Source organism: Microtus pennsylvanicus, chromosome 11 (assembly GCF_037038515.1).
Source record: "Microtus pennsylvanicus isolate mMicPen1 chromosome 11, mMicPen1.hap1, whole genome shotgun sequence".
NCBI lineage: Eukaryota > Metazoa > Chordata > Mammalia > Rodentia > Cricetidae > Microtus > Microtus pennsylvanicus.
The window spans coordinates 45,755,344-45,780,817 of record NC_134589.1 but is presented as its reverse complement, the minus strand read 5'-3'; the positions used below and the strand labels follow the sequence as shown (position 1 = coordinate 45,780,817).

At 48.1% G+C, this 25,474-nt stretch overlaps 1 protein-coding gene across 2 annotated transcripts; it reads left to right on the top strand.

The window, feature by feature from the left end:
• Nucleotides 1-362: 362 nt before the first annotated feature.
• Nucleotides 363-23,175, top strand: Inpp5k (inositol polyphosphate-5-phosphatase K). 2 transcript variants are annotated; one of them, XM_075991637.1, is made up of 12 exons: nt 363-1,058; nt 3,763-3,870; nt 4,158-4,266; nt 7,911-8,027; nt 8,372-8,547; nt 9,104-9,215; nt 10,769-10,878; nt 20,704-20,890; nt 21,852-21,989; nt 22,222-22,305; nt 22,435-22,539; nt 22,920-23,175. In XM_075991637.1, the coding sequence occupies exons 1-12, from the start codon at nt 1,003-1,005 to the stop codon at nt 22,977-22,979; spliced, it is 1,362 nt and encodes a 453-aa protein (XP_075847752.1). In that variant the 5' UTR covers nt 363-1,002; the 3' UTR covers nt 22,980-23,175. The 2 variants fall into 2 exon arrangements, with proteins under 2 accessions (XP_075847752.1, XP_075847753.1); XM_075991638.1 differs by having other exon boundaries at nt 901-1,058; nt 4,165-4,266.
• Nucleotides 23,176-25,474: the final 2,299 nt, after the last annotated feature.

Below are 25,474 nucleotides of genomic sequence, written 5' to 3'. Positions count from 1 at the left end.
CAGGATCTTTAACTTGGCTTTCCAGTGTGAATCTCATCAAGTTTGGTAAAACTGCGTTTCCTGGGGGATGTCAGAACCCTGAAAACAATCCTCTGCTTTCAAAAACAACAACAAAAAACAAACAAAAAAAACCCCTAAGAACCAAAGACCTAAAGGAAATAAGTCAAAGTGAGTCTGGCAGAGTAAATAATCATCACCAGTCGAGTATACACCAAATAGGAGCCACGACTTGTTTTTCACTCACTGGTGGCTAATTTTCCAAGCCCAGGAGCCCCAAAACATGCTTTGTATTCAGCAAAACTAGGTTCGAGCTGGGCGTGGTGCTGCACTCACGTAACCTCGGCTTTGAAGTGGGAGGATCGGTTTGTTCTGCAGAACAAGCTCCAGGACTACCAGCGAGACTCTCGGGGAAATAACACCAAGCGATGACCAGCGAGTCACTTAAAAGAAAGCAAGTGCTCTGTGACCCTTAGGAGGCTGCCAACGAACGGGGTGAGGCCAGCGTCCGCACCCTGCGCACTCCCCGAGTCTGAGGGTGGGCAGACAACAGTGACGACCGCACGCCAAGGGATCGTCTCGAGGCAGCCGAGGCCGTGCTCCACAGTAACTTCCGTCCGCAACGCCCCCAACGCCCTCGCGCAAGGCAGGCTGGGAGTGCGGGCCCGGCGGCCGCGCCCTGGCCCCCTCGCTCGTAAATGCGGGCCGTGTGGCGTCGGGGGTAGGTGACACATAGGACACGCCTCTCTTCGTCTCCGAGCCCATCTCCACTCCGCCTCTGGGCGTCACACTCTGCCGGAGAGTCCCGCCTCTGTCCCCCACAACCGCACCCCACAGTCCTGGGTGCTCACGATCCGCCTCCTACGGAAGCCGAAGCGCACAGTCAGAATCCGGAAGAAAAACAACCTGGAGGGAACCGTGCCGCTGTTACCGGCGACCTAGGGCTGCTCCGGCCCGCACTGGCTGGAGCGCGGAGACCCGAGCCTACGGGGTCACCGCTTGGGAATGATGTCGGCTGCGTGTCCACGGAGGCCGAACGCTCCGAAAGGCTGTGTACTCAGGTGAGCAGGCAGTTGTAGGCCGGTTGGTTTCTGGCGGTTCGATGTCTTCGTCCAGTCAGATTTGTGGGGCTGGGTACGGAACCACAGTGGGATCAAGAGGACAGGACCACAAGGTTACCCTAGTTTGGACCCCCAGATTCTGCCAGGCCAGTGTTGATGGGCTGTTAGACCTGATGCCCGCCCTAAACTTGGACTGCCGAATTGGTCACTGCAGAAGCTTCCTAAGCAAGTATCCAGTTGGTTTTTAGAGCACACAAACTACTAAGTGTCTAAGACATTCGTCCCTTCAGCTGTAGAACAGACGTTTTCTTCCTACTTCTCATCAGCAGTACATCACGGGGTCTTCTTGATCCGGTCGTGATCTCTAGAAATCCGAAATCAGATTTAGATAAGATCCTTTAGGAGAGAAGCCTGGTCTCATGCTTGCTCTTTAATCACAAGGAACGCCGCTAATCATCCAAGTGAGCGTAAATCATAGCGCATGGATTTGCTGCTAATGATCAAAACTGAGAACAGGGATAAGAAATACCGAATTTTATTCAAAACTGAGAACAGGGATAAGAAATACCGAATTTTATTCTTGATCCACTTAGCTTAAGTGCCTGAGGATACAAGAAGCCATTGAGTAAAAGGGTTACCTGCCTTAATCCTCTGTTGGACACCAGGGGGAGACCGTCCCTCAGCGGGCCTGAGAAGGTGGTTTTTGTATTTTGTTTATATTCACAGGGAGAGGCAGGAAGTTGCTTTAAGCTAGCCAAGAAACGTTTTTACAAGTCATGCTTCTTAGAACATGCACCTCTAAGACAGGGTCTGGTGGACAGAAGCTGTTACAGAACGGCCTGCCCTTCCCCTTCAGGACATTCAGTATTCCTGGAATTCACACGCTTCCTCTCTGTAGAGTCTGAGCTCCTGCTTGCTCTGTCCTGGGAACAGTGTGGGCCTCTTGGAGCGTTGCTATAGCAACATGCTCACTCAAGGGCTCTGGGAGTCTTCGCTTTCCTGAACTTCTGATAGAATATCATGGTTTTACCTTCTTTGTTTAAAGGCTTTCTGACAACGTACTGGCGGACATCATCTTCTTTAGAAAGATTAAAAAGCTTTCGGATTCTGCTAGCTCTTTTAGGTCCCAACCGACGAGGCACAGTAGTATCTGTCAGTCCAGGAATATCCTTCTCTCCTTTTTTTGCAATAACTAAGTTGAGAACACTCAGATTGGCATCCACAATGCATCCTCGGACAGATTTGCGCTTCCTCTCTCCGGTTCTCCTTGGTCTATAACAAGAATGTCCCTTACTCAACAGCAGGCGCACTCTGCCATGGGTCAGGACACCTTGTTTCATGGGAAAACCTTGTTTGTCATTGCCGCCACTGATTCGAAGCAATGAACAAAGAAAAACAAGGAGGAGGCTGCAGAATATGCTAAACTTTTGGCCAAGAGAATGAAGGAAGCCAAAGAAAAGCGCCAGGAACAGATTGCCAAGAGGCGAAGGCTGTCCTCGCTGAGAGCTTCTACTTCTAAGTCTGAGTCCAGTCAAAAATAAGTTTTTAAGGGTAACAAATAAATGATCAGACCTTGAAAAAAAAAAAGAATATCATGGTTTTTAGAGCTGCTCTTATTTCTCCTGACGCTCTGGGACTTGTAGGGAGCTGAGATTGGAATGTTATTCCCCAGTTGATGACGTTTCCCAATAGAGTAGACTATTGAGATAGATAAGCCTGTTCCTTAGAAACTTGTACTTAGGTTCCCTGAAGGCCTTGGGAGAATATACTGTGTTCCAGGGATCTGTGAGATCGGAGTGAGAAATAAATAAATAAAATAAGTGTACTGCGTATTTTGTTTTTTTCTGAACTTTCTGATCTCGTGGCTCTGAGGCATGATTAGGTACAATCAACCACCAATGCCTTCTTGGTGCTCTTAGGAAGCTATAGGTTGAGGAGCAGGAGGACAAAGTTGCCGGCTGAGCCACAGAAGATGAATGAGGTGTAGATAGCTGGAAGAGTTAATGCGTTAACAAATTTCTGGCTATCCAACTCATCATTCATTCCTTTGCCTGGCCAAAGCTCCTTTTGTGTTCCCCTTGGCACCTCTGTGTCAGGTGCTGCTGGGGTATGAGCAGTTGTGAACCTGAGTAGAGCAGCCAGTTCAAAGGAAGAGATTCCTGATTCAGGGATAAAAGGGAAGGCAAAGACTTTATAGTTCATTGCTCCTTTCCCCGCTTTCCTACAAGATGAAGAAACAAACTGGGCATGGTGGCACACAACTTTAATCCCAGAACTTAGCAGAGGAAGGCTGATCCCTCCCCCCCCCAACACACACACACCATGAGCTCCAGGCAAGCCTGATCTACATAAGGAGTCGGAGGCCAGGACTGCATATGGGACTCTGTTTCAAAAACAACAATCTAGGGGGCTGGAGAGATGGCTCAGGTTAAGAGCATTGCCTGCTCTTCCAAAGGTCCTGAGTTCAATTCCCAGCAACCATATGGTGGCTCACAACCATCTGTAATGGGGTCTGGTGCCCTCTTCTGGCCTTCAGGCATATACACAGACAGAATATTGTATACATAATAAATAAATATTTTAAAAAAAACAACAATCTAGCAAACATGCAGACACATTTCCCATGATCACTGCCGTGGAAGCCATTAACAGCCTAGGTCTTAGCCTCCGTTCTCTGTGACTTTCTTTAATATCTTTTCCACAGTATACATGTTCTGACATGGAATGTGGCCTCAGCAGCTCCCACTGTGGACCTCAGTGACCTACTTCAGCTGAACAACCAAGACCTGAATCTGGACATGTATATCATTGGGTAGGTATCTGAAGGGCTCCTTGTCCTCTGCCCCTGTGGAGGATGCTGGAACCTGTCCTCCCTTCATTTTGGAGTCTGGAGGTGATGTACTTTCATTCTTTCTGGGCCTAGCCTCATGTTTCTTGTCCTGGGTCAGCAATGGTCAGCAACAGCCACACAGCTAGGAAAGGGAGGAATTGTGGCCATCAGAACCCAGGTCTGAACGTCTGATAAGGCTGTACCCGATGTCTTTGGGAGAAGCAGTATCCTCCAGGCCAGGGCATGAGCCTCTGATGTGGAATGGTCAGTTTGCAGGAAATGAATTCTGGACTCATAAGCCTTCTTTCTGACGCTGCTTTTGAAGACCCATGGAGCAGTTTCTTCATGGATGTGCTTTCCCGCCTGAACTTTGTCAAGGTGAGATAAAAGTTCATGAGCAATAGAGGACTGTGTGTTCCCTTCTCTGACACCCAGTCGCTTGTCTGGTGTGTTCCTCTTCCACTTAGCTTTTCCTGCTCTTTCCCATTCATTAAAAGGTCGAAACCTCACTCTGCATTCGGCTGCCTAGACCTTCTGTCTGCCTCGTGCCCCAGTCTGAGCTGTGACTCCAGGGATAGTTTCACACCTAGATATCTATCACCCCGGAAGAGTTCCTAGTGGAGACGCATCAAGGCTTATTAATATCTCAGTGCCTACTCCTATCCCAGCCTCCAGTCTCGGCAGCTGCCCAGCAGGAACTCTCAGTGTGGTGGTAGACTGTGAATAAGCTCCTGGTGTGTGTTGTTTTACGATCCTAAATCTTGACATAGAAATACTTTACAGATAAACCCAAGCTCAGAAATCACACAGGCTCTCTGGGATCTGAATCCAGATCTTTCAAACCTCAGAACTTGTGATCTAAAGTGTCGTATTTTACTGCTGTACTAGAGTATGCTAAGTCTGGCAGGAAATCCCAAGGCTAACCTACTGATATCACAGGCGACATGAATATCAAGTTGGGAGAGGGGAAGACAGGAGTAGTGGAAAGTACTTCTTAATCTGAGGGACCAGTTATATCATAGCATAATGACGGGAAGGCTTTAGGTCACTGGTTTATTTCTGCCCTGCACCCACAATGAATGTACAAACACCCATCCAGGGTCCCCAGTTCCCAGCTGTTTGGAAACACTAGAATTCTCTCCGTTCCTTTTCTAGGAGAGTTTTATTCTTCAGTATAAATTCTATTACCTAGTTTGCTCAGGGATGATTGAGCAAGAGCTGTGTGGCCCTCTGAGGAGGAGAGATACAAGACTAGGTGATGTTAGCCCCAGAGCCCCTTTCTCCCTATTCCCTCCACCCCCACCCCAAACAAACTGAAAAGACTCTTCTAGGAGATTGGGAGCTATTTCCTCATGGAGGGAAGAGCCTCCTTTCTCAGTGATCATTTCTTCCCAAGACTTCATGAGTCCTCACGCCTTGACTAATTGGCAAGGGATTGGTAGGGTGGAATGGAGCCAAGGAAATTAGCTCAGCTTGTGGCAGGGGCACAACCCATTCTACTCATGTGACCTCCTAAAATTGAGAGCTAGCCTGAGGTCTAAAACCCAAAGCCGATGCCTCTCCTTCCTTTTGCTGACCGGGACTTGAAAACCCTGTATACAGCCAGTCCCTGGTAGGAATTTACTGGCGGCTGTGTGTTGAGAACTCAGGGAGCCCTCTTTGCTGCCCCATGTCTAGTTGCCTCCTGCCAGCTCCTTTAGCTCCTCCTACTTAGTTTCTTCCCACTGAAACTTTCCCTGGAAGGCTCTGGCTTTTCCTCACAACCCCACCCATTCTCCCAGTCTCAGTGGGTCCTGCCCTCACTCCCTCCTATTTCCCCAGCTTCCTGCTGCTCTCTCATAAAGTAAACTAGACTTTGTGTTGAGGCCCAGGGGCCTAAACCTGCACTGTTAGTTAGAAGTAAATGCACATCTTCTCCTGAATCTTGGTTTCTTGCTTTCTGTCCTGACCCGGGATTTGGTTCCTCATAGTATAGTCCTGCTTAGACTTTTGTTGCTATAGATAGTTGTGAATGGGGAAAAATAGAAAACTTGGGATGTAGTCAGTGGGAAAGCACATATGCTAGGCCAGAGATTTGTTTCTTGTTACAAAAAAAAAAAAAATGAAGACAGGGTGGGAGGGTAAATTAGTATATATGTTTGTAGTGGCCTCAGAGGACTCAGGCTCCCAGACCTCTTTTGTTCAGTACTGACTTTGGGGTTCCCCCTACTTTGATTCTACTGCTGTACTAGGGCTGCTCCTGGACTGTGGGATCAAGTTTCATAATTCCTGGAAGGCCCCAGTATAGTTCTCCACCCGGAGATTTCCTCCTTGGCCTTTGCACCTCATGCTCCGGAAACAGCTACTGGAGTGGTGGGTGTACACAGTCCAGGCCTGAGAGGCAGGGTCATTAGGGATGGCCTCTTCCCACCCCACCTCTACAGCTAGCAATAGTAAACATTTTGGCAATCCCCAAAACAGTCTTCCTAGTTCCTCTGCCTACCAGAATCTCAGCCGTACATTAGCAAGCCAGGACCAGTGATTCCTGACAGCTGTGGGAAAGCTTGAGCCGCTCCGTGGGTGTAGGTGCTTTCCCCAGCTCTGGAGCCTGTTTTCAGTACTCAGTTGCATCCCGTGTACATTGCCTTCACGGACATTGAACCACGGACTCTGAAGTTATTTATTCATTCACATTTCTGCAGCCGTGTCTCCTGTTTCCCAGACTAACCTTAAACTCTTGATCCTCCTGCATCCACTTCCTGAGTGCTAGGATTACAGCATATGCCATCATGCCTAACTTTCTAGTTATGTGTAACACACACACATACACACACACACACAAACACACACACATATACACACACACACCATTAATTTCATGGTGATTTTTTGCTGAACTAGGACATGTATAGAAAAATATTCAGATGGTTACCGAGCATGTATCAGGCACTGAAATTGGTCCTCAGTATTGTGGGGGGGAAAGGAAGAAAAGTGAATGGGCACAGTAAGTAAGTGTTGTGTCAATGGATTTTAGTATTTGAGTTACCATCAGTCAACTCAGGATTCAAAACAGCACTCTAAAAGCTTCTCTCTTGTTCTTGCTTACATTTAAGAATCCCCATGCTGCTGAGTGGTGGTACCAGACACCTTTAACCCCAGTGTTTGGGAGGCAGACTCAGGCAGATCTCTGAGTTTGAGGCCAGCCTGGTCTACAGAGCTAGTTCTAGGACAGCCAGGGCAACACAGAGAGACCCTAAGCAAAAATGCCTGTAATTCCAGCACTTGAGGCCTTGCAGGATGATTGTCAATTTTAGGTATACCTAGGATATGTATCAAGACCCTGTCTCCAAAAAGACAGTGGGGTGAAGAAAGAGCACATGTTGCAGTAGCCTCGAGAGCTGAGTTCAGATCCCAGCCCACATGAAAAGCCAGGCATGGTCATATTGACTCTAGCGCTATGAGGGAGTGGACAGAGGAGGATCACTGGGCTTGCTGGTCACTAACTCAACTCCACATTCAGTGAGGGATTTTGTCCCAAAGGAATAAGGTGGAAATGGACAGAGCAGCAACCCGGTAACCTCTGCAGTGTTCACCTGAATACAGATGAAAGCACTTAGTTATCACTGAGCCAACAAATAATATCTTCACAGGGTATATAACGTTATATTATTCCTGCTTCATCCACGAGAAGAGGCTGAGGTGGGGCGTATACAGAGGATCTTAGGACCACGTGTGTGAAATGAGCACCAGCTGCGCACAGGCTGGGCTGGAAGAGCCGCCTTTGTAGTGGCAGGCCCCCTTGGAAGCCTCTTCCTTCTCCTCAATCCCCAGGACCATAAGCAGAAATCAAAGCCGTAGCTTCCAGAATGCACTGTTGGGCTGCTGAGAGAAAAAAGAAAAAAAGTGAAATTCAGACTCAAACTGGACTCCATAGACTCTTGGACAGGGCTTTGCATGTGATTCCAGACTCTTCAGCTGATCAGGCTTAGAAGGTATACAATTGACCTTTGCAGTTTAATGAATGACCTTTCCCTCTGCTGCAGATCTCCCAAGTCCGCATGCAGGGGCTTCTCTTACTGGTCTTTGCCAAGTATCAGCATTTGCCCTACATCCAGATCATCTCTACAAGATCCACCCCTACTGGCCTCTACGGGTACTGGGTAAGGACTGAGCTCTCTTCTGAGACTTGAGCTGGCAAGGACTGGATGTTTTGGAGCTAAGCAAAACAGGGGCAATGAACTGAGTCTGGGTGTTCTAGGACCCTGCATACCTGCCCCCATACCCCACCCCAAAGCCTGCCATCCCAGCAGGGCTTGGATATTCCAGAAATCTTAGATTGGGGTACTGGGCTTTGTGCATGGAAGAATTAGCTGAGAAGCTCGGTGTCTATGGCTAAGATCCTGGGGGAGGTAAGACTGGCTCCCCTCAGACCTAGGATGGGAAAAGAAGGGTGTTTATACAATCCAGAGTCTCTCCCCACCCTTCTTCCCACCCGTCCTACTAGGGGAACAAAGGGGGAGTCAACATCTGCCTGAAGCTATATGGCTACTATGTCAGCATCGTCAACTGCCACCTGCCTCCCCATATGTCTAACAATGATCAGCGGCTGGAACACTTCGACCGAATCTTGGAGAGTCAGACTTTTGAGAGAAACAATATCCCCAACATCCTGGACCATGAGTGAGCCTGAAGCTGCAAACTGTCACCCCTGCCCTCCCCCACGCCAGCCCAGGCTAGCATTGACTGCTGAGCCTACTTCGCTGCCAGTCAGTAGTGCTCCATCTCCCAGCCCCTGCCAACCCCTTTCCTAATGTTCCATCTGCTGTACCACCCAGTTTTGCCCGCCTGATGTCTACCATCCTCTGGCCTCTTTGTCCTTCCTAGAAACCCTGGATATTTGTAAACATTCTAGGTCAAGACCTAGGTTCTTAAGTTTTCCACAGGGGTTATTTCTCAGTTTGTCCAGGTGGCCAGTTGGGGAACAGGGCTAGAGCCTGCTCTGTATTTGCCATATGCTTATCTGGGCAAGTCCTTTAACTTAAATTATAGCATTGGTGCCAAGGACTGTTCTGCTGGACCCATGCATGCCCTGCTTTCATCTGCTGCTGCCCTAGAGTCTAGCTTCTCACTTGTCCTCTCAGCTTTTTCTTCCCCAGCAGCCCTTGTGCTCAGCAGACCCGTGGCTCTTCACTGACCTCACCACAAACCTCAGGCTACCCTCCTTTTTTTCCTGAAGCCTCATTCTGTGGTTTGGAGACATGAACTTTCGCATTGAGGACTTTGGGTTGCTCTTTGTTCAGGAGTGTGTAGCAAAGCAGTACTACCACGAGCTGTGGAAGAAGGACCAGGTATCAAGTGAGCAGAGGGTCTGGTGTCTGTGTGTGTGTGTGAAGTGAGCAGAGGGTCTGGTGTGTGTGTATAAAGTGAGCAGAGGGTCTGGGGTGTGTGTGTGAAGTAAGCAGAGGGTCTGGGGTGTGTGTGTGTGTGTAGTGAGCAGAGGGTCTGGTGTGTGTGTGTGTGTGTGTGTGTGTGTGTGTGTGTGTGTGTGTGTGAAGTGAGCAGAGGGTCTGGTCTGTGTGTGTGTGTGTGTGAAGTGAGCAGAGGGTCTGGTCTGTGTGTGTGTGTGTGTGTGAAGTGAGCAGAGGGTCTGGTCTGTGTGTGTGAAGTGAGCAGAGGGTCTAGTCTGTGTGTGTGTGTGTGTGTGTGTGTGTGTGTGTGTGTGTGTGTGTGTGTGTGAAGTGAGCAGAGGGTCTGGTCTGTGTGTGTGTGTGTGTGTGTGTGAAGTGAGCAGAGGGTCTGGTCTGTGTGTGTGTATGAAGTGAGCAGAGGGTCTGGGCTGTGTGTGTGAAGTGAGCAGAGGGTCTGGTGTGTGTGTGTGTGTGTGTGTGTGTGTGTGTGTGTGTGTGTGAGAGAGAGAGAGAGAGAGAGAGAGAGAGAGAGAGAGAGAGAGAGAGAGCGCACAGGGTCTGGGTTGTGTGTGTGTGTGAGAGAGAGCACAGGATCTGGGCTGTGTGTGTGTGTGTGAAGTGAGCAGAGGGTCTTTGTGTGTGTGTGTGTGTGTGTGTGTGTGAGAGAGAGAGAGAGAGAGAGAGAGAGAGAGAGAGAGCGCGCACAGGGTCTGGGTTGTGTGTGTGTGAGAGAGAGAGAGAGAGAGAGAGAGAGAGCAGAGGGTCTGGGCTGTGTATGTGTAATCTGAACCTGTCATGGAGGTCTGTGAAATATTCAGAGACCAGCAGTGCTCCATTTATCTGGAATCTGTTCTCCTTTCTCTCTGGGTAGGAAGAGTCCAGCAAGGTTTTGCACGTGGAGGTGTGGGGCAGCCATACTGTCAGTACTGATCTTGACCTAGAGAAACCATTGGCATTCTCAAGCATAGGGAGCCAGGCTGGGCATTGGCAGCTCACACCTGTGATCTCAGCACTGAGGAGACGTCAGACAAGAGGATTGTCGTGGTTTTGATTCCACCTTGGCTACTTAAGTTCCAGCCAAGTCTAAATTACAGTGTGAAATGCTAGCATCTCCTTAAAAACAAGGCATGGAAGGGGGTCCAGATTAGCATTGGCCAGTGCTGGTCTTCTAACATGCATCAGCCTGCTTGTATCCCTGTTGCCTCTCCTGTTTCAAACAAGGCTACCTCTGGAGGATAATATACAACCCCTTTGAGGGCCTTGACTTTTTTATGTCCTCTGACACAAGCCTTCTAGTGATCTTCAGACAGTTGGAAATCAAGGTCTGCTCTCCACAGAGGAAGGATAGAAAATGGCAAACATCTGTCTCCACTAGTCCTGTAAAGCCACATTTTCAGAAGATTACAGGGACTGCTGAAGCAGTGACAGAGAGAGGGTGGTGCTGACCTATTGCATCAGGACTGGGAAGATGGGGACTGTGTCTTTACCCACAGCTCTACATTGCCAAGAGACATGACCCGCTGCTCCGGGAGTTCCAGGAAGGTGCCCTGCTCTTCCCACCCACCTACAAGTTTGACAGACACTCCAACAACTATGACACAAGGTGAGAAAGAATTGGTGCCCAGGAGGCCAGCCAGCCCTGGGAGCAGAGTGGAGGTCGGGGTGTGCCACAAAACAGAGGTATCAGGGAAGCAGGAATAGACCCAGACATCAACTCAGGAGTGGAACCTCCTGCCCTTCCCTGAGGCACTGGCTGTGGGAGCTTCCCAGATTGGTCTGAGAGTGGAAGAGAAGGCTTCTGTTGGGTAGAAGGTTATTGAAGGGGAAGGTGTAGACAAGAGCAGACATGGCCCTAACTTAGAAGGGAAGGCACCAGAGCATTCAGGGACCCCTTGTCTCCTGAGTGCTGGGATTAAAGGCATGCACCACTGTCGTGATCCGGTGGCAGCCTGGACCACATTGGGCGCCATTATGTCGGGGTTCACTCCCCAGCCCGGATCCTAAATTACCTCTCTGGACCATCATGGAGGTGTGGGGATAAAGACACAACTCACAGGCCGGGCGTGGTGGTGCACACCTTTAATCCCAGCACTCAGGAGGCAGAGGCAGACGGATCTCTGGGAGTTTGAGGCCAGCCTGGTCTACAAGAGCTAGTTCCGGAACAGCACCAAAGCTAAAAAAAAAAAAAAAAAGACACAACTCACATGGCTTTATGGGGAGGGAGATTCCAGTGATCCCTCATGAAATCCTGAGTTCACATCCTGAAAAATTTCTCTCATTTATTCTTCAAACAGCCTTTATACCAAAATGTAAACTGAGGGGGAAATTCATTAGAATTCTGTTTCCTAGGTAACCAGGTAAATGGCTTTAGTCATGTCTACACCTTTGACCACACCTTTTTATGTCCAGTTTTTCATATCTTTTTATCTTTTTGCTCTATATGTTGGCTCTGACACATAGGCTGAATTAGCATCTCTATTCAGGCATCTTCCACATTACAAAAAGGAGCATAACAACAGCCTGACCCTTTGTTAGGGTAGCAACAACCTGTCTGGAAGGCTACATGACCACCTCAGGTACTAACTATGGCTTGAGAGCCTGGCTGCCATACCATATAAAAACATGGGCCTACACACCACCAACAACCACCAGGCTAATAATAAGTAAATTTAAATAAGGAGAATGGATTTCAGGTACTTCTAAGCCAGGTAGTAAGAAGCTTTGCTATTTAGGAAGAATCTGAACCCTAGACTGCCTGATGCAGAGCTATGAATTTTCGGTGGTGCTTAGAGCCCATAAAAAGATGTCTAGGCAGGAACAGTGGATATCATGATTGAAATACTCCTGTTTAGGGCCAGTGATAGCTGTTACTTCCTGTGGTGGACATTGCTGAACCCATCTGGAGAACAGTAGAGACATTAAGTGCTAGGGGGCTCCACTGCCCCAGATCACACTAAGCCTTGGATGTGCTGTGTAATCCCAGGACTCAGGAGATGGCTCAGTTGGTGAAGTGCCTGCTGTGTAAACATAAGGACATAAGTTTAGATTCTCAGCACCCATTTTAAAGTCTATACCTGATCAGCCAGACTACTGTCAGACAAATGGTAACTGCCAATTCAATAAGAGATCCTGCCTCAAAAAAGAGGACTGAAGCCGGGCAGTAGTGGAGCATGCCTTAAGTTCAGCACTCAGGAGGCAGAGGCAGGCAGATCTCTGATCTTGAGGCCAGCTTGGTCTACAGAGTGAGTTCCAGGACAACCAGGGCTACACAGAAAAACCTTGTCTCAAAAAACAAAAACGGAGCCGGGCGATGGTGGCGCACGCCTTTAATCCCAGCACTCGGGAGGCAGAGGCAGGCGGATCTCTGTGAGTTCAAGACCAGCCTGGTCTACAGAGCTAGTTCCAGGACAGGCTCCAAAGCCACAGGGAAACCCTGTCTCGAAAAACAAAAAACAAACAAACAAAAAAAGTTTTTCTCTTATGTAACAAAAGAAATAGAAGAGTAATGCAAACTTAAAAAAAAAACAAAAACAGGCTGGAAAGATGGCTCAGCAGTTAAGAGCATTGCCTGCTCTTCCAAAGGTCATGAGTTCAATTCCCGGCAACCACATGGTGGCTCACAACCATCTGTAACGATGTCTGCTGCCCTCTTCTGGTCTGCACACACACACAGAATATTGTATACATAATAAATAAATAAATAAATAAATAAATAAATATTTTTTAAAAAAACGAAAAACATGATGGAGAGCAATGAAAGGAGAGACCAATTTCTGGCCTCCACATACATGCACATACATACACACAAATATATAATCCCAGCTACTTGAGAGGCAGAAGCATAAGGATCATGTCTTCTGAGCTACATAATGGAATTTTCTCTCAAAAACCAAAGGGCAGGAGATGTAGCCCAGTGGTAGGACCTTTATGTGTTTGGTACCTAACACTGCCAAACAAAAGAAACCTGTAGTGAACCATTTCTGTCCTCATGATACCCAGCGCAGAACCTGGATCTAATTAATGTTCATCCCAGGTAGAAAGACAGTGCCTGGCTTATGTTTGAATCGGGAGCCTGATAAGAATATTCAAGCCAGTCTAGCAAAGGGACCTACCAATGGCAAGGAGAGTCAAATAGTCACGATTAGCTTGGTTAGGAGACAGCCAATACATTTCCAGAACTTGAAGTGCCAAAGGAAGCTGGCAGCCAGAGACAGGAAGGGTCAATTATACTTGTCAAGGAGAGGTGGGTTTGTTTGTGTTTGCAGTGATAGGGTAATCCTAGAGCCCCATGTATACCAGGCAAGTATTCTGCCTCTGAGCTATATGCACTTCAGTTCCTAGGAAAGTATACTGAAGGAGGCAATAATGTTGGCAGAGAGAAGAGGGACAGGCCCTCTAAGTCCATCCGTAGCACTGGTGAGTGGCACCTTGGGAGTAAGACCCTGGCCTAGGTAGCTGTCCTAAGTGACTGTAGGTGACTTATGTGTCTGTCTAGCTTTACAAAGCGACTGTGAATGATTTGTGTACAGAACATAGAATACAGCTTTCATCGGCTGTGCGGTGTCCCTGAGCCAAGATGTAATGAGAAACGAGGTTGGCTCCATTACAGGGGAGGGTGGAGGGGCTGAGAGCAGGGCGGGAAATCCTGTTAGAGTCAGGGATTGCGCCGGGTCTTGTTACAGTAATCATGGATACAGATTGGCTATGGAGCAGAGGGTATTCTGATCAAAGCTAGTCGAGACTGTGTCACGGACATGTTAAGTGCATGACCAGTTAACCATGCTCCAGGGTCCAGTGAGGCACTTAACGCTGTCCATAGGGAGCTGAAGTGAAGTGCTCTCACACACAGAAACTGAGCAGACTACTGGGCCATAGACTGGTTCTGTGGTTGGTGTGTTGTTTTGTTTTGTTTTTAGAATCTCTAGAGAATCTTGCAGAGTCTTGTCACTTTAGTTTTCTGAATGTGAAGGCATGTTCATTCATTTAAGAAAGTTATACTCAAACTATTTATCCAGAAAACCTTAGTGAGGTTGATCTACGCTGTAGGAGCATTCTGGCTTCTCTGAAAGGAGTTAGCATGTTCACAGAGGTGAGGGACAGAACGGAGCACAGCGAAGGCACACAGACTTTGTAGTCAGCAGGTCTGGGCAAACATCCTACTTCCACCACAACAGAGTAGCCTCTCTCAGCTTTAGAAAAATGTGACTTGTAGGACAGGACCCTGGGGCTCAAGAGATAGCTCAGAGGCTCACAACACTTGTTACACTGGCAGAGGACCCAGGTTCAGTTCCCAGCACCCACCTGGCCCCTCAGCCCTGTCTGCTACTCCAGTGTCACAGCATCTGTGAGAACTGCATGTATGTGGTACATAAAAATACACACAGGCAGCACCCATCCAATAAAAATGAATAAGTCTGTTTTAAAGACGAAAGACAGGATCGTTGGAGTGATTGAAGCAGTTGATAAGACAGAAGTCACAATGCCAGTGCGTTGTGCATTAAAGATCCACTTCAGGTTATAAGAAATGTAGACTTGAAGAATAGAGACAGTAACATGTTTTATTGTCTTTTGTTTCTTGTCGTGTTTGTCAAACGAGCTCAGGGAACTGGGGGGTGTGGCTCAGTGATAGTTATCTACTGCATGCCCTGGGTTCTGTGCTGGACGGAAAAAACAGTCTCATTGATTTGGTTTGGTTGGTTGATTTTTATTTTGAGATAGGGTCTCACTGTATAGCTTCTGCTAGCCTGGAATTTACAGAGATTTACCTACCTCTACTAGGATTTTGTTGTTGTTGTTTTTGTTTTTGTTTTTCAAGACAGGGTTTCTCTGTAGTTTTGGAGCCTGTCCTGGAACTAGCTCTTGTAGACCAGGCTGGCCTCGAACTCAGAGAGATCCGCCTGCCTCGCCCCCGAGTGCTGGGATTAAAGGCATGCGCCACCACCGCCTGGCTGACACTGCTTCTTAATTTTGCTTAGTTTACCTGACAGATGGTAAGCCTTGGTGGAAAAGATGAACAATGCAGATGTTAAAGAAAAGAAGGGCTGCCTGAGTACTGAGGAGGAAGGAGGCATACTCTGGTTCAGGATTGAGGATAATCACAATCCTGAAGGTCTAGGTTTGTTGTTGTTGAATTTTTGGGGTTTTTTTTTTTGTAATGGTTTGTTTTTATTTCTTCTGTGCATTGTTATTTTGCCTGCATGTATGTCTGTGTGAGAGTGTTGGTTACCCTGGAACTGGAGTTACAGATAGTTGTGAGCTACTATGTGGGTGCTAGGAATTGAACCTGGGTCCTCTGGAAGAACACACAGTGTTCTTAACTGTTAAGCCATCTGTCTAGCCCCAGGTCTGAGTTCTTAGCCATCTCAGAGAGTTGGGGAGAAGCTGTCCTTTAAAGGAGAAGTGCATTTGTGTGACTCTTACCAAGTTGTAAGCCTTGCTGGGCACCTCATGTTCATGATGACTAAGGAGAGATTGGATCAGTGGTTTTCCAGTGATCCCAACACTGGGGGTGGAGGGCAAAGGCAAGTGGATAGTTTGTGAGTTTGAGGATATCTTGGCCACAGTGATTCCCAGGCTGTGCAGGGGTCCATAGCAGGACCCTGATTCTGAACAAACAACAGAAAGCCAGAGGAGTAAGTCCGGAAACAGCCTTAGGAGCTGATGGGCAGAAGGTGGTTTAGCCAGAGTTTCCACTTTTGGACTACTCCTTGATGCCTCAGCGTCTTTGAAGTAAGTGCTGTTATCGTCCCATCTTAAAGTTCAAGAAACTGAGCTGTAGAGAGGTGGCATCACTCGCCTGAGGGCATAGCGCCCAGTCAGCAGAGCAGAACTTTCCTCCGGCGGGCTTCTGATTCCAGAGTCAGTTCACCATGGTATCATCCTCCCTTGTTGAAAGATGTGCTGCTACGTAAGTGACAGCAGTCCACTGGATATAGTTAGAAAAAACAGGACTGAAGGAAGCAGGAGACAAACTATTTGTTTTTTGTTTTTTTTTTTTGTTTTTTTGTTTTTTTTTTTTTTTTGGTTTTTCGAGACAGGGTTTCTCTGTAGCTTTGCAGCTGTCCTGGAACTAGCTCTGTAGACCAGGCTGGCCTCGAACTCACAGATCCTCCTGCCTCTACCTCCCAAGTGCTGGGATTAAAGGCATGTGCCACCACCACCCAACTTGTTTTTGTGGGGGTTTTTGGTTTGTTTTTGTTTTCTTTTGACTTTTCAAGACAGGGTTTCTCTGTGTAACAGCCCTGGCTGTCCTGGAACTCACTCTACAGACCAGGCTGGCCTCACAGACATCTGCCTGCCTCTGCTTCCCGAGTGCTGGAATTAAAGGCATACGCCACCACTGACTGACGAGACAAACTATTTCAAAATGAGTGGGACATAGGAGACTGCACATTAAAGCTGGAGGCATTTTTTGTTCATTGTGCTCTATTTTTAATTGTTCTGTTTTTTTCTTACATTAATTTATTGTGTGTGTACACACATGGGGATCAGAGAACAGCTTTCAGAAGTTGGTTCTCCTCTATCATATGGGTTCAGGGATCAAACTCACATCTTTAGGCTTGGTGGCAGGTGTCCTTACCCTCTGAGCCATATTGGCAGCCCTGGTTTTGTTTTCTTGAGACAGGGTCTCACGTAACCCAGGCTAACCCTCAAACTCACTTTATCATTTTATTGTAGAGACTGATTTTTTTTGTTTGTTTTGTTTTTTGAGACAGGATTTCTCTGTAACTTTGGAGCCTGTTGTCCTAGAACTTGCTCTGTAGAACAGGCTGGCCTCGAACTCACAGATATCTGCCTGCTTCTACCTTCCGAATGCTAGAATTAAAAGCATGTGCCACCTCACCAGGCCACAGAGGCTGACCTTGAACTCCTAATCCTCCTGCCCACATGCCAACTGCTGGGATTACAGAAGTGAGCCACCAGACCCATCTTGTTGGTGTTTTTGAGATAGCATCTCATGTAGACCAGACTGTTGTGAATTCAGAGACAAATCATTCTGCCTTCCCCTGCCTCTTGATTGTGTATATGTGCTGCCATGCCTATCTCTGGATGGACGTTTTTGAGGAAAAAGGTTGAGTTTGTGGTTTTATAGTTAGGAGACTGATGGACATTTAGGGTCAGAGTCTGAAACTGAAGTTTGATTGCTGAAGCTATCCAGATGATGCAAGAAGCCAAGCCTGAACGCCAGAGGCATACACTAGCTGATATTCTTCCAGGGAAACAAAGTCACAGGGTAGAATATTGTGGAAGTACTGGAGTTAAATGCTTTGGAAGCAGGATTAAGACGTTAGGGACAGCTTTATGATGATGTACTTCACCTCTCCCTGGTGAAGGGTGTTCTAGCCAGCAGAGACTTGAGAGCGGCAACAATAGAATGAGTCTGTACATCAGGTGGGAAGTCAGCCTTCTGAATCCCTTGGAACCCTACTTGTATTATAGGCAGTGAAACCATCTAAAGATTTTAAGTAGAGAATTGTCAAATGAGGTTTTACTACTGTGGGGGAAGGGAGTCCTCTTAACAGCTCTCCTCCCTCCCAGGCCCTCCACCCTCCCAGGACCCTGACCGCCCTCCTGTCCCTGTTTGCTGGATGAGTAGTGAGTGACCAACCCAGAAGCTGCTAGTAGAGCTGAACAGGGTCAGAGGCTCGCCTGACTAGTGAAGGAAGTCACTAGAGGAAGAAAGCCTTTTTTTGTTTGGTTGGTTTTGGTTTTTCAAGACAGGGTTTCTCTGTAGCTTTGGAGCCTGTCCTGGAACTAGCTCTTGTAGCCCAGGCTGGTCTCGAACTCACAGAGATCTGCCTGCCTCTGCCTCCTGAGTGCTGGGATTAAAGGTGTGTACCACTTGCCCCACCCATGGCTAGAAAGTGGTTTTTGTTTTTTTTTAAATTTGGGGTTTGTTATTTGTTATTGCTTATATTTTTTTTGCTTGGGTTTTTGTATTTGTGTATATTTGTGTACATACATGTATGGGGGTGCACTTGCCCACAGCCCATGCATGAGTCTGTGGAGGCCAGAGGCCAGCATCAATGTCTTCATCACTCTATACTTTTTTAAAATTTTGATTTATTAATTTTTATTTTATGTGTAGGTTTTTATTTGTTTTTGGTTTTTTTTTGAGACATTGAGACAGGGTTTCTCTATGTAACAATCCTGACTGTCCTGGAACTTGCTTTATAGACCCAACTTGCATTGTAGACCAGGCTGACCTCAAACTCACAGAGATCCGTCTGCCTCCGCCCCACCCCCCAGTGCTGGGATTAAAGATGTGTGTCACCACCGCACAGCTTTATGTGTGTTTTGCCTGCACTACATGATGTCTGGTATCCACATACATCAAAAGAGGGCATCAGATCCCCTGGAACTGGAGTATAGATAATTGTAAACAACCACATGGGTGCTGGGTATTGAACCCAGGTCCTCTGAAATAACAGCCTGTGGTAACCACTGAGCCATCTCTCCAGTGCTCCCCTCCCTCTTTGAGACAGGCACTCAATCTTAGTTAACACTGGCTTGGAAGTTTATGTTGCCCAGACTGACCTCAAGTGATCCTCCTGCCTTAGCCAGCTGAGTGCCAGGATTATAGGCATGAGCCACCATGCCTGACTCTTTGAATTGACTTTCTGGGGAGAAAGAGAATAAACATGAATGTGTGTAGGTCAGACGTCTGTGTCTGTTGTCTTCTTCAGTTGATTTTTACGTTTTTTAAAATAATTTAGCCAGGTGATGGTGGTGCATGCCTTTAATTCCAGCACTCGGGAGGCAGAGGCTAGTTCTAGGACAGGCTCCAAAGCTACAGAGAAACCCTGTCTCAAAAGAACCCCCCCAAAAAAGTTTTTTTAAACATTTTTTAGTGTTTAAACATTTTATATTTTTAGTGTATGTTGGGGATGCACTTGGAATGGCAAACAGCACAGCTCCTGAGAATTGGTTCTTACTTTTTTTTTTGAGACAGGGTTTCTTTGTGTACACTCCTGGCTATCTTGGAACTCACTCTGTAGACCAGGCTGGCTTTGAATTTACAGAGCTCTGCCTTTCTCTGCCTCCCAAGTGCTGGGATTAAAGGCATGAGCCACCACCCACTTTTGCCTCCTACCCTGTGGGTTCTTAGGGTCACACTCAGGCTGTCGGGCTTGGTGACAAATAGTTTTACTTCCTGGTATTTTCTTTTCTTTTTTACACGAGTCTCTTTTTATAGCCCTGGCTGTCCTAGAACTCACTACATAGGCCAGGCTGGCCTTAAACTCACAGAAATTCACTTGCCTTGGTCTCCTCGGTGCTAGGATTAAAAGTGTGCAGGACCACAGTTGACTCCCACCTCAGTTTTTGAAACGGTCGCTTACTGAGCTGGAGCTCACCAGTTCAGTTATACTGGCCGGCTCCTGCCCTCTACCTTCCTTAGTACTGGCTTTACACATTACACATGTATCTTTTGTTTTGAATTTTACAAGGATTTGAATTCAGACCTTTGTGCTCATATGTCAAGCACTTTCTGGTGGCTTTTGAGGACAAAGAATCGCAGTGGGAACTTGGCATGTAGTTCATTTGGTGGAGTGCTTGTCTAGCATTTACAGAAGCCCTCAGCTGGATCGCCAACACCACATAAACTGGGCATGGTAGCACACACCTGAACACCCAGCACTGATGAAGGCAGGAGGATGAGAAGTTCAAACTCATCCTAACCTTTATGGAGTTTAAGGCCAGCCTGGACTCAGGAGCCCCTGTCTAAGCACAGTGACTGAGGTCTACAGAGAGCCTACTTCATGCAAAAGCTCGCTCTAGATCTAGAAGTGACTCAGCTCACCTCAACATCTTAGCAGCCCCGTGAGGTAACAACTGTTCTCATCTCCATTTGCAGAGGAGGAAGCTGGAACCTAAGAGGGTTAGCTTGGTGGTTCAGAACATGTGCTCTGTGGTCATGCTGCTTGCTTGGCCTTGAGTCCTGGTTGCACCACTTAGTAACTCTGGGAAAGTTACTCCCATTCTCAGATTCAGTCTCCCTACTGTAAAGGGTGAGTGGTAACCAGACTAACCACAGGCCTGTGGTAAGCATTCCCCAGTCATGGCTGAGTCTCTACAACTCCAAAATCCAGCCTAGGTTCTTTTCTGCTTTTCTCTTTTTCTTTCTTTCTTTCTTTCTTTCTTTCTTTCTTTCTTTCTTTCTTTCTTTCTTTCTTTCTTTCTTTCTTTCTTTCTTGTGCCTTGAATGGAATGTTCCTAAATCAGGATTTAATTCACAAAATGTGGGCTTAGGTAGAGGGTCTGTGGTTGATTCCTGCTGCTTCTACTGGATCCTGTCACCTGCCACTGTGCTTCTCCCAGTTGTGGCCCAGAAGTCTTGGGCTGCTGGTAGACTTTTAAGCAAGTCCGTGGAAGCACATTTCTGCTGTTATATCAACTCCTTTCTTCCCGTTCTTTTTTCTACCCTAAGTGAGAAAAAACGCAAGCCTGCATGGACTGACCGCATCCTGTGGAGGCTGAAGCGGCAACCCCAGGCCAGCCCTTTGTCCTCCAGCCTGCCAACCTCCTACTTCTCACTGACGCTAAAGAGCTACGTCAGCCACATGTCATACAGCATCAGTGACCATAAGCCTGTCACTGGGACCTTCGAACTGGAGGTAAGCTTCTGGGTTTCCCAAAATGTAGCAGAAGGAGAACTGTGTTGGGCCGTCCCACAGGCCCTCTAGGGCCGAGCTGTAATGTCAGGTAATCTGCAGGAGACACCTGTGGGAAGACGTGATTGCCTTTCCTCTCAGGTCAGGTAGCCAGTGTTTCTGAGGAGCTGTTGACGGCTCTTTCTGTCAGACCCGTGTCTAGGTGCTTTGTGAGCAGGCTTCTGTTTCCTCTGGGTGCTCCCTGGAGGCTAATGAGTTCCATCATGCTTATTACCTACTATGTGAGATAGAACTCCCTTTTGTTTGTCCTCGCTGTGTCTAGATCGAGTTGCAGAGGGAGCCTCCATCCTTTACCGTGGCCACATTAACTGTCTACTCCCCAGCCTCAGCGCTGGCCCTTCCCCCTTTGTACAGCTCCTCCCCACAGCATTTCTCCACAGAGCGAAAACCTTGGGAAAGAGCGGCTTTGAGACCTCTTTTCTTTTTTTTTTTAAAGATTTATTTATTTATTATGTATACAACATTCTGCCTCGATGTATGCCCGCACGCCAGAGCAGGGTGCCAGATCTCAGTACAGATGGTTGGGAGCCACCATGTGGTTGCTGGGAATTGAACTCAGGACCTCTGGAAGAGCAGCCAGTGCTCTTAACCTCTGAGCCACCTCTCCAGCCCCCGAGACCTCTTTTCTTAGAGCAGTTCCTGCTTCCTCACTCACACTCAGCCTCAGCTCTGGGCTCTGGGCTGTCTACCTGTTTCTAGACCCCATTCCTGTGGCAGGGCAAGCTCTCCCTCTGACAGGCCCCTTTGGCCCTTTCTTTTTCCTGTTGGTCAGCTAGGGTCAGCTAGAGTAGCAAAGTTCTGTGCCCACTGCTCTGGGTGTCTCTGTTGCCCCCACCATGCTGAAGGACACAGTAAGGAAAAGGTGCCTTAAGGATTTCAGTCTACCTCCTACCCCTGTGTTTAGCTGAACCCCCTGATGTCTGTCCCACTGGTCACCATGATGCCTGAATACCTGTGGACCATGGAGAACGACATGTTGATTAGCTACACCTCCACCCCAGAGTTCCTCAGCAGCCCCTGGGACTGGATCGGACTGTACAAGGTGATGTGGCAAGCTTGGCAGAGAGTTCATCATCCTCTGGTTTGTCCATCATTTGGGCTCACAGGAATTGGGCAGAGACCACTGTTCACCCCAGAGATCCTTACCAACTTAGGGCAGTCCGGGAAGGGAAAGGGTGCAGCGGCCAGCCCCAGCAGAAAGACCACCTTCTCAGTAGGATTTCTCTAGCTCTCATACCCTGTTCAGCCACTGACTGTCTCATCTCCGCTCACAGGTAGGGATGCGCCACATTAACGACTATGTGTCCTATGTCTGGGTTGGCGACAACCAAGTCTCCTTTAGCAACAACCCAAACCAGGTACATCTCTATCCTGCAAACTTGACTAAATATTCTTGTCTTCCGGAAGGAAGAAAGTGTTGGATAATTTACCACTATGCTGGGAAGGGCCCAGGGCCCTACAGCTGACACTGTTTCCTTTTGTTCCAGGTATACATCAACATCAGTGATGTCCCTGAAACTGAGGATCAATTTCTTCTCTGTTATTATAGCAACAATCTGCACTCTGTAGTAGGGATAAGTCAGCCTTTCAAGGTAAGGGATGTTGGCGGGAGAAGGGGAGGGTGTTTTTGTTTTGTTTTGTTTTGTTTTGTCTTGTTTTTGGTTTTTCAAGACAGGGTTTCTCTGTGGTTTTGGAGCCTGTCCTGGAACTAGCTCTGTAGACCAGGCTGGTCTCGAACTCACAGAGATCCGCCTGCCTCTGCCTCCCGAGTGCTGGGATTAAAGGCGTGCGCCACCATCGCCCAGCAAAGGGGAGGGTTTCTTTGAATGACTTGAGCCCTTTGTTAGTGCTCTGAGGCCACAGACCTGGGAAGCACCTTGTGCCTGTGGAACTGTATCTTTTGGGTGGTGGGCATTAGGAACGTGGGTAAGACCTCTGCTTACCTCTTCTGCCATTTGTTTCACTCCTGCAGATCCCGCTTCGCTGCTTTTTGAGGGATGACGCACTGTATGAGCCTGGGCCACAGATCTGAGTCCAGATGGGAGTGAATGAATCCGGGGCGGAGGCTAGAGCTGGAAGCCAGCTCTGCCTCAGCACTGCCAGGAGCGCTGGGTCTGGCCCAGCCCCTGAGGAGGCAGCTGAGTATCCTCTAGCTCCCCACCTCCGGGGGAGCTCAGCCAGACTCCTCTGCTCTCCCCAGGCCATTTAATACAGGTTCTTGTTACTGAGATGTGACTGAAACAAAGTAGTGTGTCAATGGTGAAGACTTGGGGCAGTCCACTGTATACGGAAAAGGCCACTAGCTTGCATATCATCTCTTTACTCTTCCTTTCCCCGACACAGAAACACGCTCTCTCACACCCAAGTAATTGTGCCAGGCACATGCCCCATTTGGCACAGGCCTACATTCCTATCACGCCATCCTGGGCTTTGGGCCTGGGGGGGGTGTTCACATTTGTACAGGCCCCATAAATTAGGTGGCACTGGGTTCCAAAAGTCTTGGCATCTCATAGTTGTCCCCATGGGGATGAACGGAGGCTAAGATCCCTGTCTGCAGCTGAGGCACTAAGTAGATGGTATAGCTGCCTCTACCGTATAATGCAGAGTCTGAGCAGGAAGTTCTTGGGCCTAAGCACAGCGGATTGTATAGATCCAGGTTAGCTTCTGCAGGTGAGTAAGGCCCCATGTCCCCACCCTGGCCTTTACAAAGGGTTGACAGGTGTTGGGTGGTCCTTTAGATCAAGCTCGTCTGCTGCCATTCCTATCATGAGTCATTGACAAAACATTGCTTCTCTCTCTGGGCCCTACTGGGACCTAGATAGGAAGCAGCAGAGTAGCTGGGCTCAAGACATTTTGAAGGACCTAGCAGGAATAGGCCTCAGCATTCTGCAGGTGCCATGCAGATATAGCCTGTCCCTATTCCTGCTGATTGCCGACTGCCAATAGTGATTCAGTACCCTTTCTCCCAAGAGAAGACACCTCAGGAGTCTTGCCCTGTAATTCACATATCTGTCTTGTGACTTGAGCCTGAGAGGCACTCCAGTTACTCTAGGTTCTGTATTCTATTCTGGGAGCCACCATGTGTTAAGAATTACCCCCCCCCCAGGCTTCTAGTGAGCCATGGCTGTCTGTTCTGTGTGAGTTGTTACATTGAGGGATAATTATAAATGTGGCTTTTACACTTGTATGTGACTCCTTTGATGGGGGAGAGGACCAGAGTATAGGAATGGGCCTAGAGACTGGACCTGCACCTGTGATCCTTCCTACCCTACCTCACCACAGGAGTCTGAGTTGTCTAGAAAAATAGAAATGATATACTATTGACAAGTCAGTGAGAGAACCATTGCTGAAACCTCGAACTCCTCAGACACTAGCAGCATGGCTATTCTGACTCATGGAGCCCTGGGGCTGGCTCTGGGGACTAGGAGTCCCAATACTTCTCCACAGACTCACCTCTACCCTTCCTATACTAGAAATCCTGCCCTGATGTCCCGGTGCAGGGTCCCTCCTGAACTGAGAAGGGTGAGTTCAGCTGTGATTGAGAGGCGGAAAAAGGAAGGGGATTGCTCCCTCTCAGGCCCCAGGCAGGATATGGCTGTTCTGGGCCCACCCCTGACCCGGTGGGTGGAAACAGGAAACATGTGAGACCTGGTGTGTGCTGGGTCTCTGTGCCTGGCTCCGAGACTGATAAGAGCAATTGTGTGGCCACTGGGATGAGCCTGCCCTGGATAGATGTCCTTCCCAGAGGAAGGAAGCTTTATAGGTCTTTCCTGGGCGGGGGGAAGCTGAGGGAGAAAAGGGAAGGTGCCCGGTCATCAGTGTCAGCACAGTCCCAGGGGTCCTCTGCCCCTCCCATGCCAGCCTCTCCTTGTGGAAAAGTCTGTTTCCCCCTGACTTCCCCATTCTCATTTCCTATAAGGAATGGCTGGAGACCCAGAGCTCAGTCCCAGGCCAGGAAAATGTCAGCTATGATTTAGCAACAATGAAGACAGAAAAACAGGAACACTGTGTATGTGTTTGTGTGTGGGGGGGTGCAGTTGAAAATAAACAGTGGGAGTATTCACCCAAGGGACTCAGGAACCCACCTTGAGGCTCCAGTGGTGGGTAGGGCAGAGGCCTCTTGCTATTCCTAACAACTGCCCAGCATGGCCAGCCCTGGCCTCTAAAACAAGGTGTAGTCAAGTGGTGGCACACACCTTAAATCCCAGCACTGGAGAGGCAGAGGCAGGTGGAGCTCTGATTTCAAGGCCAGTCTGGTCTACAGAATGAGTTCCAGGACAGCCTAAACAACACAGAGAAACTCTGTCTGGAAAACAAAAAGGTATAGTCAAATGGTCGGCAGATGCCCGTCCTCCCAACACTCAGATGAAGCAGGAGTTCTAGACTAGCCTAGACAACATTCAAACTTTAAAAAAAGAAAAAAAAGTTACCTTCACAAGCAGCCAAGTTGCAGGGACCTCAAGAGAGAGGGGCAATGCCACGTAACGGATCCTCTTGGCTTGTGGAAAGACGCGCGTGTCCTCTGCT

What these genes read in the sequence shown, in the direction of transcription:
- Inpp5k (XM_075991637.1), top strand. Translation starts at nt 1,003, where the DNA reads ATGATGTCGGCTGCGTGTCCACGGAGGCCGAACGCTCCGAAAGGCTGT. An exon ending in CCGAAAGGCTGTGTACTCAG is followed by an intron (nt 1,059 to 3,762) that starts GTGAGCAGGCAG and finishes TCTTTTCCACAG; the next exon opens with TATACATGTTCTGACATGGA. An exon ending in TCCAACAACTATGACACAAG is followed by an intron (nt 10,879 to 20,703) that starts GTGAGAAAGAAT and finishes TTCTACCCTAAG; the next exon opens with TGAGAAAAAACGCAAGCCTG.